At 46.4% G+C, this 13,646-nt stretch overlaps 2 protein-coding genes across 2 annotated transcripts; one reads left to right on the forward strand and one right to left on the reverse strand.

The window, feature by feature from the left end:
• Nucleotides 1–464: 464 nt before the first annotated feature.
• On the reverse strand, nucleotides 465–6,762 carry LOC134406120 (cytochrome b5 domain-containing protein 1). Its single transcript, XM_063137394.1, has 5 exons — nucleotides 6,634–6,762; nucleotides 4,613–4,689; nucleotides 3,069–3,287; nucleotides 2,623–2,853; nucleotides 465–672 (listed from the first exon to the last, which is right to left on the reverse strand). Exons 1-4 carry the CDS (start codon nucleotides 6,758–6,760, stop codon nucleotides 2,623–2,625), a joined length of 654 nt encoding a protein of 217 aa, XP_062993464.1. The 5' UTR covers nucleotides 6,761–6,762; the 3' UTR covers nucleotides 465–672.
• A 159-nt stretch (nucleotides 6,763–6,921) lies between these two features.
• On the forward strand, nucleotides 6,922–13,239 carry NAA38 (N-alpha-acetyltransferase 38, NatC auxiliary subunit). Its single transcript, XM_063137924.1, has 3 exons — nucleotides 6,922–7,043; nucleotides 10,074–10,257; nucleotides 11,706–13,239. Exons 1-3 carry the CDS (start codon nucleotides 6,960–6,962, stop codon nucleotides 11,816–11,818), a joined length of 381 nt encoding a protein of 126 aa, XP_062993994.1. The 5' UTR covers nucleotides 6,922–6,959; the 3' UTR covers nucleotides 11,819–13,239.
• Nucleotides 13,240–13,646: the final 407 nt, after the last annotated feature.

Consider the following 13,646-nt stretch of genomic DNA (forward strand, 5'->3'; position numbering starts at 1 on the left):
CAGTGAGAAAGGAAAGTAGTAGTGCTGCTCCCAACTGTCATGACCCCACAGAATAATGAACTGTTGAATGTAAGCATCAATACTCTACATTTAAAACCATTTTAAGAGTTACTGTAACTTCAAAATGGCTGCTATATGAGCTGCTGCCGACACCTAGCGGCTGCAGAGACGTACTGCTAGCTAATTATAAGACCTGTGACCACATCCACAAGTCTGTGAAATCCAGTTCCAGGAACTTATTCCCCTGCGCCACTGGAAATAATAATTGTTGGTGCATCTCCATTTCCAGCAAATACCATTGTCCGAGTAAGTGGGAATACTGGCCTAGATGGTGCCCAAGTATAAGCCGAATACTGGACTAAACAGACCCAAGTGATACTTGTCCCCGCTTCCCCCACAAGATCAGCCGGACATCTATTTTGTAAAAATGGGTTTAATTATTATATAGGAATACAAGAGCCCCATTCGTTACAAGAGAACAACACCTCCAAACCAGAAAATGTTTCAATGAGTTTTATCCCTCAAATCCAGCATGAGTTGTCAGTATTGCCACACTTCTGGCTATCTTCTCAATACCTGATTCCAAGATGGGTTGAGAGGGAACATCTTCATGATCAGTGCAGGAAAAGCAGGTGCTGCATCTTTGCACTTGGGGCAGACACAGAATGTGCCCTGGGTGAGAAATACATTAACGGAAACTCTCGTCATACATGCAAAGGGTTTTTGGTAGAAGGCTCCCCAATCCACCGTTCCCCAATTTGAGAAGACTTCCATAGCTCACCCATCCTTCATCTTGAGTAGCTACATCTAGCAGCCCTTGTATTATTTTTAGTTACGATTTGTAGTGGAATGCTGACCCACCACCAAGCTCCCACACAGGTCTGATGAGGAATCATTCATTCTGATCAACTTTATTTATTTATTTATTACATTTCTATACCGCCCAATAGCCGGAGCTCTCTGGGCGGTTCACAAAAATTAAAACCATTCAAAGTATAAAACAACAATATAAAACCATAATATAAAATACAATATAAAAGCTCAACCAGATAAAAACAGCAGCAATGCAAATTACAAATTTAAAACCATGTGAGAAACTTAAAACTTAGTTTTAAAGAAACTTTAAAACTTAGTGAGAAACATTTCTGCCCCAGCCTTCTCCAACCTGGCATCCTCAAGATGTGTTGGACTGCAACTCCCATCATTACCAGCCAGTATTCCAACAGCCATGCTAGCTGAGAGCGATGGAAATTGCAGTCCAACACATCTTGAGGACATCAGGATGGGTAAGTACTCTATGGCTCCTCCCAGTTCCTGCCCAGGGCGAACACAAAACAAACTTCCACCACTGAATGGTGAATCAGATCAGTGACTTATTGGAGAACAGTAAAGGATCGCAGCTGGGGGGGGGGGGCGGTGTCTATACGACACCGCTTTGCTCACCGATTCCCCCACAAACCCTGCAACATCGCTGCTGTGAGGGACATCAATAGACTTACATGGCAGGAGGGAGTCCGCGCTATCCGGCCAGGAAAAAATGCAGCACCATTGTCAGACGGCTGGAATATGGAGGGACTGGAAAACCGCAAAAACCTCTTTTTGGGGGGGGGGGACTCTGCACAACTTTGAAAGCCTGTAGCAGCACTGCTACAGTTCACTGAATTTCATTACTTTCCTTACTGTCTTCATTACTGCCCTTAAGAACAAAAGAAGTGCCATGCCAGATCAGACCAAGGGTCCATCTAGTCCAGCACTCTGTTCACACAGTGGCCAACCAGCTGTCAACCAGGGAACAACAAAGCAGGACATGGTGCAACAGCACCTTCCCAACCATGTTCCCCAGCAACTGGTGCACACAGGCTTACTGCCTCAGATACTGGAGGTAGCACACAACCATCAGGGCTAGTAGCCATGGGTAGCCTTCTCCAGGAATTTATCCAGCCTTCTTTTAAAAACATCCAAATTGGTGGCCATCACTACACCTTGTAGTAGTGAATTCCATAATTTAACTATGTGCAGTGTGAAGCAGTACTTCCTTTTACTTGTCCTGAATCTCCCACCAATCAGCTTCATCGGGTTCTAGTATTTTGAGACAGGGAGTTTCCGTGGAGTTTCACATCGTCATGGCAGCTGTTCCTCTAGGCTTGTCAAGCCTGCCCCCTGCCCTGCACTCCCGCGCCCTACCCTGTGCTGGGATCCATCCCTGGTACAGGCACTTTCTAAACCTGAACTGAAGCCACCATTGACAGACAAAAGAACAATAGTGCTGACATCAAAGCAATGGTCAAAGTTGCGGTACATCGACATTTAGAAAAACCACAGTTTCGCAGGGAAAAGCCCAATGTGGCTGAGAGTTGGGAGCTGCGTCATATAAACAATGGGGCACAACTGCACAGCCACAACGGTGTATTTCGAGTGTACAGACAAGACCCTGGTGAGATGAAGGTAAAGTATGGCTTCGGAGCAGGAGGGAGAACCAGTACAGGACTAGGTGGGAGAGTAGAAAAGTTAACAGAATAAAAGAACTCTAGATGTGAGTCCCTGGGGCGGGGGGGGGGGAGGAATCCTAGCAACACAGCTCCTTACTTGATACAACTGCTTTACTCTCCAGTTTGATGTTACCTAGAGCTCAGTGAGGTCATCGTTGAAGTAGAGCAAGACAGCTGGCGTGAAGGAATCCGCATCCATGTTGAGCTTGTAGAACTCCTCATCCTCATCTGGAATGCGGTTCTGCTGAAGGTTCTTGTCCATGTCTAGGTTCCTGCCTTCATACTTCCATGTGTAGCTGGCCGCGTGGGCATTGTAGGGTAGGTATCGACGCAAAATCTCCCACATGGATTCCTCTGCACATATCTGTGGAGTACTCCTAGTTAAAATTACAGGAGGTGGGAGCCAAGGAATTCCCTCAGAGCCAAGGAATCCCTTAAGCTTCCATAGTGGATCAAATCAGCCAAGTAAGATATCCACAACAGTATCTCACCAAACACGTTAGCAATGGGGTGGGTCATTTGCTAAGAAGATCGAGAGATGTTTTAATCCTACTTACGTGGGGGTGGGACAGGACTCACCTCCAGGGGATGCTCCTGAGAGGTCAGAGTGTTGATGATCCGGATGTGCCTGGTTTTGGCAGACAAGTTGCCCACCTCATACCTGCCATCTTTCCACCAGGGCCTACCAAAGTCATTGGCCCAGTCTGAACGAGGCAGCGGAGGTGGAATGTGCACAAAGCGACCTTGAGGAGTATAGTACTTGAGGCATCCTGTTAGAGGGTCAATATGTGTCAGTATCTGGAAGAAAGTAAGAAAGGGTTTCAGCAAAGAGAGAAGCGGGTTCTAATAACAGGGTTCATCACAGAAGACAAACTGAATTCAATGCTTCTACAAGATGCTGTGTTAAAATTAACAGCCTTTTTGACATTTGTGCTTAACAGAAAAAATTGTTCCTCTTTACTTTGCCCTTTGAAAGTCCACACAGGGAGTCTTTCAAGTATTCATTTTAGGACACCAAAACTCAAGGAGTTTGTCAACAAACTAGTAATGATAAAGAACGAGAAAAAGCTATGATAAATGAAATCTATTTTTAACTAAAGATTATGCAAAATGACACAAGAGATAAATAAAACATACAAGTCATGTTCGTAGCTTTAAGGCAGAAAATAACAGAAACCTGAGAGGGTTTTTAGGACACCGTTAAATTGTGGAGTGGGCCATGTGTTGGATTCCTGCATTGAGCAGGGGGTTGGACTTGATGGCCTTATAGGCCCCTTCCAACTCTACTATTCTATGATTCTATGATCCTGGGCACATTTCTTGTTTCCTGAGCCTTTAGCTTCCCACCCACCCCTGGCCATGTTTCCTGATGACAGTGCACATCTGAGCACATAGCCAGAAAAAGTACAGTGGGTTTTTACAGTGGGCCTTTGCAAGTAGCACAGTAATTTTGCAGTAGTTAACAATTGTGCTGTGGAGTAAGAGGTAAAGATTCAAATGGACCAGTTGGAGCTACCTGGGAAGAGCCATTGTCAACAATCCTAAACAGCCTTACTAGGCGCAAGTCTCACTGAATTCAGTGGGAATTACTCCTGAGAATATGTGCTTAAACTGTGTAATATGTGGGTCTACCTTTAAAAACGGTCCAGAAACTTCAGTTAGTCCAAAATAGGACAGCTAGATTGTGATTTCATACCAGTATTGCACCATCTGCACTGGTTGCCAGCTCGTTTCTGGTCTCAATTCAAAGCACCAGTTTTTATATTTAAAATCTTAAATGGCTTGGGACCAGTTACCTGACAGAACATCTCCCATATTTACCTGCCTGGACCCTAAGCTCATCACCTGAAACCCTCGTCTGGGTATGCGAGCTAAATGAAGTCAGCTAGGTGGCTATACGAGAGAGGGCCTTTTAAATGGTGGGGCTCCACTTTTGGAATGCACTCCCCAGAGAAGCTGGCCTGGTAAATAAATAAGCAAAATTAAAAGATCTACGGAGATAAGCACTATGTTAACAGTAAAACATACCAAAAGACCCCTTCTGTTGACCTTTGGAGAGCTTTCTCCTCAGCCCAGACCTCTGTCTCAAACTGCCCCAAGTGCCTGGAGCTGCAGATACTCACATCTTTGGTTTTGGGGTGGAACCAGTGGCTAATGTCTTTCCCGGCTGCTTCTAGGATAGGTTTCAACAAGAGATCACCTGGATAGGCAAAGGACATTATATATGTCAAGTGAAGCTGCCTTAGACCCAGTCAGAGCCTTGGTGCTCTCTCTGCAGGGTCTCAGGCTGAGAGGGGTCTTTCCCATCTTCTCCTATCTGATCCTTAAAACAAACAAATTGGGAGCTGCCAAATTCAAAGCAGGTGTTTTAACATTTATAGAGGCATGAAGGAAACAGTAACACCGTCATCCCTTTTGCTGTTTGCCCTCATTACCTTATATTAAGACTCCATATTAGTGCAATATCTTTACTAGACCAATTCACAAGCCACAAAAATTGTGAAAGCCTCCCAGATCTCTTCATCAGGCAAGATGTGACAAAAAGCAGGTGGGAGAGGTGCAAATAGGAAGGCGAATAAGGCTGATTTGTTGTTGTTGTTTCTTATTTATTACATTTCCATACCTCCCAGAGCCGAAGCTCTCTGATTTACAAAGATGGTAGAAATCATGATGGCTGCATGGCCAGAGTCTTAAGGAAAGATGGGGAGAAAGGTTTACAGGTATTCAAATGGGGGCTCTTAGTACCAGGTGATGTGATGGTTACAGGCTGCCTCCCGCAACCTGGCACCCTCCAGATGTACTACCCAGATGAATTTTAAACCTAAGAATTTTAAGATGCTCTGATTGTTATTTTAATATTGTATTGGTTTTAACTAATTTTAACTCTTTTAACTAATTTTATGTATTTTATTGTATTTAGTGTTGTTCCTCACCTCAATCCAGGAAAGGCGGGTAATAAATTTATTATTATTGTATTGGTTTTATATACTCTTTTAACTAATTTTATGTATTATATTGTATTTAGTGTTGTTTCCCGCCTCAATCCAGAGGGAGAGGTGGGTAATAAATTTATTATTATTATTATTATTGTATTGGTTTTATATGCTCTTAACTAATTTTATGTATTATATTGTATTTAGTGTTGTTTCCCGCCTCAATCCAGGAAAGGCGGGTAATAAATTTATTATTATTATTGTATTGGTTTTATATAGTCTTTTAACTAATTTTATGTATTATATTGTATTTAGTGTTGTTTCCCGCCTCAATCCAGAGGGAGAGGTGGGTAATAAATTTATTATTATTATTATTATTATTATTATTATTATAATATTGGTTTTATATGCTCTATACTAATTTTATGTATTATATTGTGTTTAGTGTTGTTCCCCGCTTCAATCCAGGAAAGGCGGGTAATAAATTTATTATTATTATTATTGTATTGGTTTTATATACTCTTTTAACTAATTTTATGTATTATATTGTATTTAGTGTTGTTTCCTGCCTCAATCCAGAGGGAGAGGTGGGTAATAAATTTATTATTATTATTATTATTATTATTATTATTATTATTATTATTATTATTTTGGTTTTATATGCTTTTTTAACTAATTTTATGTATTATATTGTATTTAGTGTTGTTCCCGGCCTCAATCCAGAGGGAGAGGCGGGTAATAAAATTATTATTATTATTATTATTATTATTATTATTATTATTATTATTGGGCTGTGGCTATCATCCCCAGCTAGCATGGCTGGCTGGGGATGGTGGAAAATGTAGTCCAAAACATCTGAAGGACACCATATGGGGGAGGGCTGGTTTCAGTTTTCACCTGGAGCTGGTGATGCGATGGTTACAAGCACCCTCCCCTCCTGGTGCCTTCCAGATGTTTTGGACCACAGCACCCATCACCCCATACCACTGAGACGGATGGGAGCTGTAGTCCAAAACATCTGGAAGGCACCAGGTTGGGGAGGCTGCCACAGAGCAGGTATTTGCTTGGCCCTGCTTTTTAAGGGAGCAATAAGGATGCCTTCAGTTGGGGGTGGGTAGGTGGGGGGGCACCTAGGGAATCTACAGGCCACTTGGGGGGCAACCAGGTGTGGGTCTGGGGGCGACGGGACGGGCTGCCCTTGCATACTTTACCCTTGTAGGCCGCAGCCAGGGAGCTGAGGTCATAGACCTTCCCCAAGTAGGAGACCCAGAGGTCCCAAGGCCGGTTGTGCACCGCCACCTCCTTCGGGGTGTAGTAGCGAGGCCGGAAGGAGTCCATCCTCAGCGCTAGGCCGCGCCAACGCCGCTGCCATGGCGACCGCGCGCGATGCCTGACGGGAGACGTACGCGGCGCAAGAGGACGGGCGGGCGGGCGGAGCAAGGGAATAAGAGTCCGCGCGCGGGCTGCTGGGAGGCGGTGCGCCGAGAGGCCTTCTGGGAGTTGTAGTCAGTCCTCCCCTGTGCCGGCGGTGAGGAAGATGGCGGCCCCTGCCGCTCTGGAACCGGTGCAGCAGCAGCAGAGGGGGGAGGAGAACGGCTGTGGGAACAGCCCCAGCCCTGGAGTAAGAGGAAGGGCCCCCATTTAAGGCGTGGAGCCCCCCCCCAAAAATGTGGGGAGGCAATAACTGGGTCACAGTGTGGGGGGAGGGGGTTACCCCCCATGGGAAGAGGGGGAGGGGGGGTTACCCCCCCATGGGAAGAGGGGGAGGAGGGTTACCCCCCCATGGGAAGAGGGGGAGGGGGGGTTACCCCCCCATGGGAAGAGGGGGAGGAGGGTTACCCCCCCATGGGAAGAGGGGGAGGGGGGTTACCCCCCATGGGAAGAGGGGGAGGGGCGCGAAGGAACCCGAGGGGGGCAGATAAAAGCATATTTGGGGGGGGGAATAAGTTAGAGGAGGAGAACTGGAGGGCGAGAGTGAGACCCCCAAATGGGGAACTTAGGAGTCCAGGTTAGAATAGGGGGCAGAAGGGCTCAATGTGGGGCGGGGGCCCGGGGGGAGGGATATGGAAAGGTTTGGGGACTGGTGGGGTGTCAATATTATAATTATTTTATTTCTGCCCCACCTTCCTGAAGCCAACCTGAGGCAGGTTACAAAAATTTTCGGGGGGGGGGGGGGACGGAGGTCGGGGACACCATAATCAAAATATTTAAAAGATAGCAAAATATTTTAAAAAACCAGCCTTAGAAATCATTGCAACAATTAAAAACAAAGCCAAGGTAAAAAAAAAGACAGGCCCTGACTGTCTCCCGCAGCCTGTGCCCTCCAGATGTGTTGGATTACAACTCCCAGCATCCCCCCCCAGGCTGGGGGTTTCTGGGAGGTGTAATCCAACACATCTGGAGGGCGCCAGAGTGGGCAATAGTGGACTTTTCCCTGCGATGATGCAGTGATACAGGAGGTCTGAAAAAAAGAGAAATTGTTTTAGGGGCTCCTTGCTCCGGGGAGGGGAGTAACCACTTCCCACCATGAAGACTAGAAGCTTGGTCCCTCTTTGGAAAGTGGGAAGGATTCCTGGGGAGAGAGAGGGGCCACAAGTGCCCCCAGTAGCCTTAACTGGAGAACGTAAATCTGGCCCGTGCCTGAACCTGGTCCTGTCGAGGGCACACACAGGAATCTCTGTCTTCCGATCAGTTCATAGAATCATAGAATAGCAGAGTTGGAAGGGGCCTACAGGGCCATCGAGTCCAACCCCCTGCTCAATGCAGGAATCCACCCTAAAGCATCCCTGGCAGATGCTTTACCCAGAACCCAGTTCACCCAGAGCCCCTTCCTTGCCCTGTATTCATTGGAATCATTTCGTATCTCATCCAGCCTATAGATCTGTACATTGAGATCTGGGGGTGGGAAATGCACCCTTTTCCTACTTCTTCACTAATCTGGCTGTGAGTTAGCAGCGAAAGGAGCTTATACAAAACCTCCCGGCTTTTTTATCCTTTCAGCACCAGATTAAGACTTTCCTCTGCCCTCAGGCATTTGGCAGCATATGATAAAGTTTAATCAGGTCCTGGATTTTCTTATTGCTGATTGTTCAAAATTGCTTAGAGATATGTGTGTGTGTGTGTGCTATCTGTTCATATGTTTGTAGGTAAACAGTTTTTATACTATGTATAATATTATATTTTTTAAGGTTTAAATCTTTGAAAACCACCCAGAAAGCTTCAGATATTGGGGGTTATAGAAATATTAAAAATGAAATGAAATATATTTTGAGGTGATAAATAAATGGTGTCATGTGCTTTTGTGAACAAAGCTCAAGAAGCAACAGTTTCCCTTAACATGCTATTTTTTTATTTATTTGGTGCATTTATATACCGCCCCATTTATATACCGCCCCATTTATATACCGCCCCATAGCCGAAGCTCTCTGGGTGGTTTACTAATCTAGATTAGATTAGTCTTCCACCAGCCTAGTGTCCTCCAGATGCATTGGACTACAGCTCCCATAACACCAACTATGCTGGCACTGGGGTTATGGGAGTTGTAGTCCAACACATCTGGAGGATACCAAGGTAGGGAACAGCTGTGCTAGACAGAAAGTGAATGACCAGATTTAAATTTTTACATAAAGTGCTGCGAGTGTTTTTCTTGTAGGCTGGCAGTGTACGAAATAAGTAAATACTGCTGTGTTCAGACAACACGATAGTCAACGGTGGGGTAATAATCAACTCGACAGTTGTTTATCTAGGGGATACTCCCCACACAACATGATAGTAATCAACCGTGGTTTGGTTTAGGATCAGCGTTGAGTTGAGTATTAGTCCACACTGAGTTGACTCACTCATCCCCCGCCCTCAGTCCTCCCACTAGTATCCCATCAGCCATTGCTGCTGAAAATCTATCCTGCCAGCTGGACTAGAGTGCCAGGCACCACTTTGGCCACTCTTGCCTTGAGACTCTGTGGTTGACGAAATAACCAACAGCGGCCAAGGAAATAACCAGTGGTTCCCTCCACACAACACTATAACCAATGGTGGTTCAAATAGCCAACTCTGCACAGCGTTGGTTATTTGTGTTGGTTATTTCAGCTAAATAACCAGCCGTTGGTTAGAAAACTCCCTCCACCCAACACGACAACCCATGGTGGGTTAGATAACCGAACATTGACTATTTAAACCACCATTGGTTATTGTGTTGTCTGAACCCAGTCTGTGTCAGAGTTGGAGAACAGGAGACAAACACAAATTGGGAAGCACATTTATTTCATGAGATACATAGGTAAAATGGTGACACACCTCACAATGTAGGTATGAAAGAGCAAGAGGAAGGGACAGGGTAAAGCTCTTAACAAATTTTAAATCCTATATAAATTGCTCTTAATAAAGATTACCAGCCAGTCTGACCCCTAATATGGTGCTCAGTTAGGCCCTGAGACCCCAAAGCTGCTTTCTGCAGCCTTCCCAAGAATTAGCTATACCCAGCCTAATTTGTCATCACCCACCATGAGGACTACAGGCTTGGGTTTGTTGGTTTTCAAGTGGAAAACAAAACCAGCGAGGATCATATTGAAGCCTCTTTTCCTACTAAATGGGATGAAGAGACTCTCTTGTCCCTCTGGCCCATGAAGACTAACCCTCTGGAGGTTTCTTCCAGGATTCGGGCGAGGAAAAAGCCGACTCACCGTACCTGCACGCTCGCCGCAAGTTGGAAAACCTCCTCAATAAGAGCATGCGCATCCGAATGACAGATGGGCGGACGCTGGTGGGCTGTTTCTTGTGCACGGACCGAGACTGCAACGTGATCCTTGGCTCTGCCCAGGAGTACCTCAAACCCACTGGTGAGTGTTCATCTGGCTTCCAGAGTTCTGTACTGTAGGTCCACCAACTTACATTTAGCTATATTAAGAACAATGAAGTGCCCTGAGGCTGGATCAGACCGAGGGTCCATCTAGTCCAGCACTCTGTTCACACAGGGGCCAACTAGCTGTCGACCAGAGACCCACAAGCAGGACTCATTCTACAAACGGGGTGCCACAGCAGAAAAGGCCCTGCTACTGGTAGTTCCCTGCCATACTTCCTTAGGCAGGGGCTTCCGGAGAAGGACCGCTGAAGGTGATCCTAGAGTCCAGGCACGTATATACAGGAGACATAGGAATATGAGAAGAGCCCTGCTGGATCAGACTGAGGGTCCATCTGGTCCCAGTGGCCAACCAGTTGTCGACCAGGGACCCACAAGCAGGACATGGTGCAACAGCACCCTCCCACCCATGTTCCCCAGCAACTGGTGCACACAGGCTTACTGCCTCGAATACTGGAGGTAGCACACAACCATCAGGGCTAGTAGCCATGGATAGCCTTCTCCTCCAGGAATTTATCCAACCCCCTTTTAAAGCCCTGCCAACTGGTGGCCATCACTACATCTTGTGGTAGTGAGTTCCACAGTTCAACTCCGCACTGGGTGAAGAAGTCCTTCCTTTTATCTGTGCTGAATCTCCCTCCCATCCGCTTCATGGGATAATGACCCCGCTGGGGTCTAGTATTATGGGAGAGGGAGAAAAATGTCTCCCTCTCCACGTTCTCCACACCAGGCATGTTTTTGTACACATAATCTTGTCTTCATTTGCTTTTTAATGCTTTCTGCCTGCGTTTAGGTATTTGTGAACCTGTGGGTATTTGAAAATACATATTATTGATAGTATATTTTTATCCCATTCCTCAGACACACAAAAAAAGGCTCCCGTAATGGCTTGCAATCAATCAGTCCCTGCTCACAGGCGTACAATTTAAAAAAAGACACGACACACAAAGAAAAAGTGATGTTGGGGGAAGAGGGTAAAAAATTAACGGACTTTTTAGCAGGGTTGGTGGAATGGGATGATAGTCCAACCTTAGCAGGCCTGAATATTCCCTTTGTCTGCTCTTAAAATCATAGAATAGCAGAGTTGGAAGGGGCCTACAAGGCCATCGAGTCCAACCCTCTGCTCAATGTCTTGTCTTCTTCGTTCCATCTACTTTCCTACAAGGGCCATTGATGTCACATAGAATGGGGTTGGGGGAGGGCAATTTCCTTAAGTAATAACAATAGCAAATTATGTAGGAGCTGGGAGAGGCTTAGGGGCCGCCAGGTTTCCCAAATTCTCTGGGGAGAAGAAAGACTGAAGGAGAGGAACCAAGTGCGGTTGGGGAACAGGACACCCGGAGTCCCTGGAGGGAACAGTGCGTGTTGGTGGGTTTACAAGGAGCTCCAATTCCTAGGCTCTCATGTTCTCTCTCCTGCGATTTGCAGACTCCTTCTCAGCTGGGGAGCCCCGCGTGTTGGGCCTGGCAATGGTTCCGGGTCATCACATTGTCTCGATCGAGGTGGAGCTGGAGAGCCTGGCCTCCTTGCAGTATTTCTGACGCATGGGCAGAGGGACTTGACGGTTGACCAAATCCGAGACACACACACACACACACACACCGGGAAACTTCTCCTTCCTGCCCTGCTTGATCCTGGTTTTGCTGACGCCATGAGGAATGGAAATGGCTGAAAAAGCTGGACCTCAGGGGTGCACGCACTGCTAACTAAGACACCCCCGTGTCCAGGACTTGGGAAGCAGTTTGCCTGTAACAGTGTTTATATTTGTCAGATGTTCGTTAAATCTAGGAAAACAGTCGTCGTTTTTCTGAATCGGTGTGTGTGCGCGCGCGCGTGTGTTTTATAGCACCTAGACCAGAGTTGGGCAACTGCAGAGGGTCTGGGGACCATTTTCCTCCCTCACCCCCCATCCTGCTACTGTTCTGTTGCTGAAATTTGGCAGCGGTAGCAAAAAAAAATTGGCATCTTGCCAGTAAATGGTGGTGTGACCCGCCACCTAGCCTTAAAAAGAACAAATGTAGTTTGATTTTGATTTTGATTCCTGCCAACAAATTCCAGCAGCGCAGCAGGAGCCACGCAAGAGGGCAGGGGGTGGGCACGTGGTCTGCAGAAGTGCGTTGCCCACCTCTGACCCAGTTAGTGCTTCCTTCCGAGGTCACCCAAGAATGCTGCGTCCTCACTTCGCTGCTTGTGACTGCAATTCCCCAAAGTCTCTCTTGAACTTCCCACACAAGGAGTCGGCAACTACTGGCCTGTGGGCTAAATGCAGTTCTGAAGTGGTGCGGATCGGACCCCGAATTGCCCCACTTTGATCTGTGCTGCTTGAGGCAGCTTGGGACATCAGAAGGCGCTACCTGCCCGAGCGGAAGACTGAGGCAAGCACCAGAGGCCACACTTACAGCTCAGCAGGCAGGAGAGAGAGACAGACAACAGCGGAAACCCTCCTTCCTTCCCTCCCTCCCATTCTGTGGCCTGCTAAAAGATTCTTTACAATGTCTCTAGCTCCTATGTCTGCCAGGCACGGCATAAACCGAAAACAGACTTCAGTTTCTTCCCCCGCCCCTCCCGGAATGTGGGACATGCCACTGCATGTTTTCATATCAACATTGAGGACTAGTAACGGGTCAAATGAAAACGCAGTCTTCAAAATTCAACAAAAGCCACAAGACCATATGTCAATGTCATGTGTCTACTGCCTTCTAGTCTGTGATGAGGGGGTGGGTGGTGCAATGCCCCCCCCTTTGCCATAAAGGAAGAAAGCAGAACCAACAAGGGCAGTGGTGACATTTGGAGGCAAGGCCAGCCCACCCAAAGGTCCCAACGAATATAGCTTGTCAATTTTTCAAAGAAATGTTTGTAAAAAGGTGAAGGCAAAGCTCCCATCCATTTTAGCCTTTGGAATCTTAATTTCAGGAATCTGTAGAACGCCAGCCAGGAAGTGCACAAGTTCTGTTGTCATTTTTTTTTAAAAAAACCCTCTTAACAATAAAAGCCGTGTTTTGTAACATGTATGAAATATTTGCATTAGTGTGCCTTTTTAGTTACAGGGTGAGAATTGCTACGTTGGGTGTCGAAGCCTCCAGTGCTTGGCGGTGCAACTCCGCCTTCCTGCAGCTCCTAAGGCTGTGCTTACCGTATTTCTTCGATTGTAAGACGCCATCGATTGTAAGACGCACACTAATTTCAGCACCACGAACAGAAAAAAAAAAACCACCTAAGATACACCCGCGATTCTAAGACGCACCACCCCATTTTTAGAGATGTTTATATGGGGGGGAAAGTGCGTCTTAGAATTGAAGAAATAGGAGTATGTGTTCAAACCATGAGGACTAGAAATTTGAACTTCCGTCGGTGGAACCCAGCACACAC

The sequence above is a fragment of the Elgaria multicarinata genome, chromosome 11 (genome assembly GCF_023053635.1).
Source record: "Elgaria multicarinata webbii isolate HBS135686 ecotype San Diego chromosome 11, rElgMul1.1.pri, whole genome shotgun sequence".
NCBI lineage: Eukaryota > Metazoa > Chordata > Lepidosauria > Squamata > Anguidae > Elgaria > Elgaria multicarinata.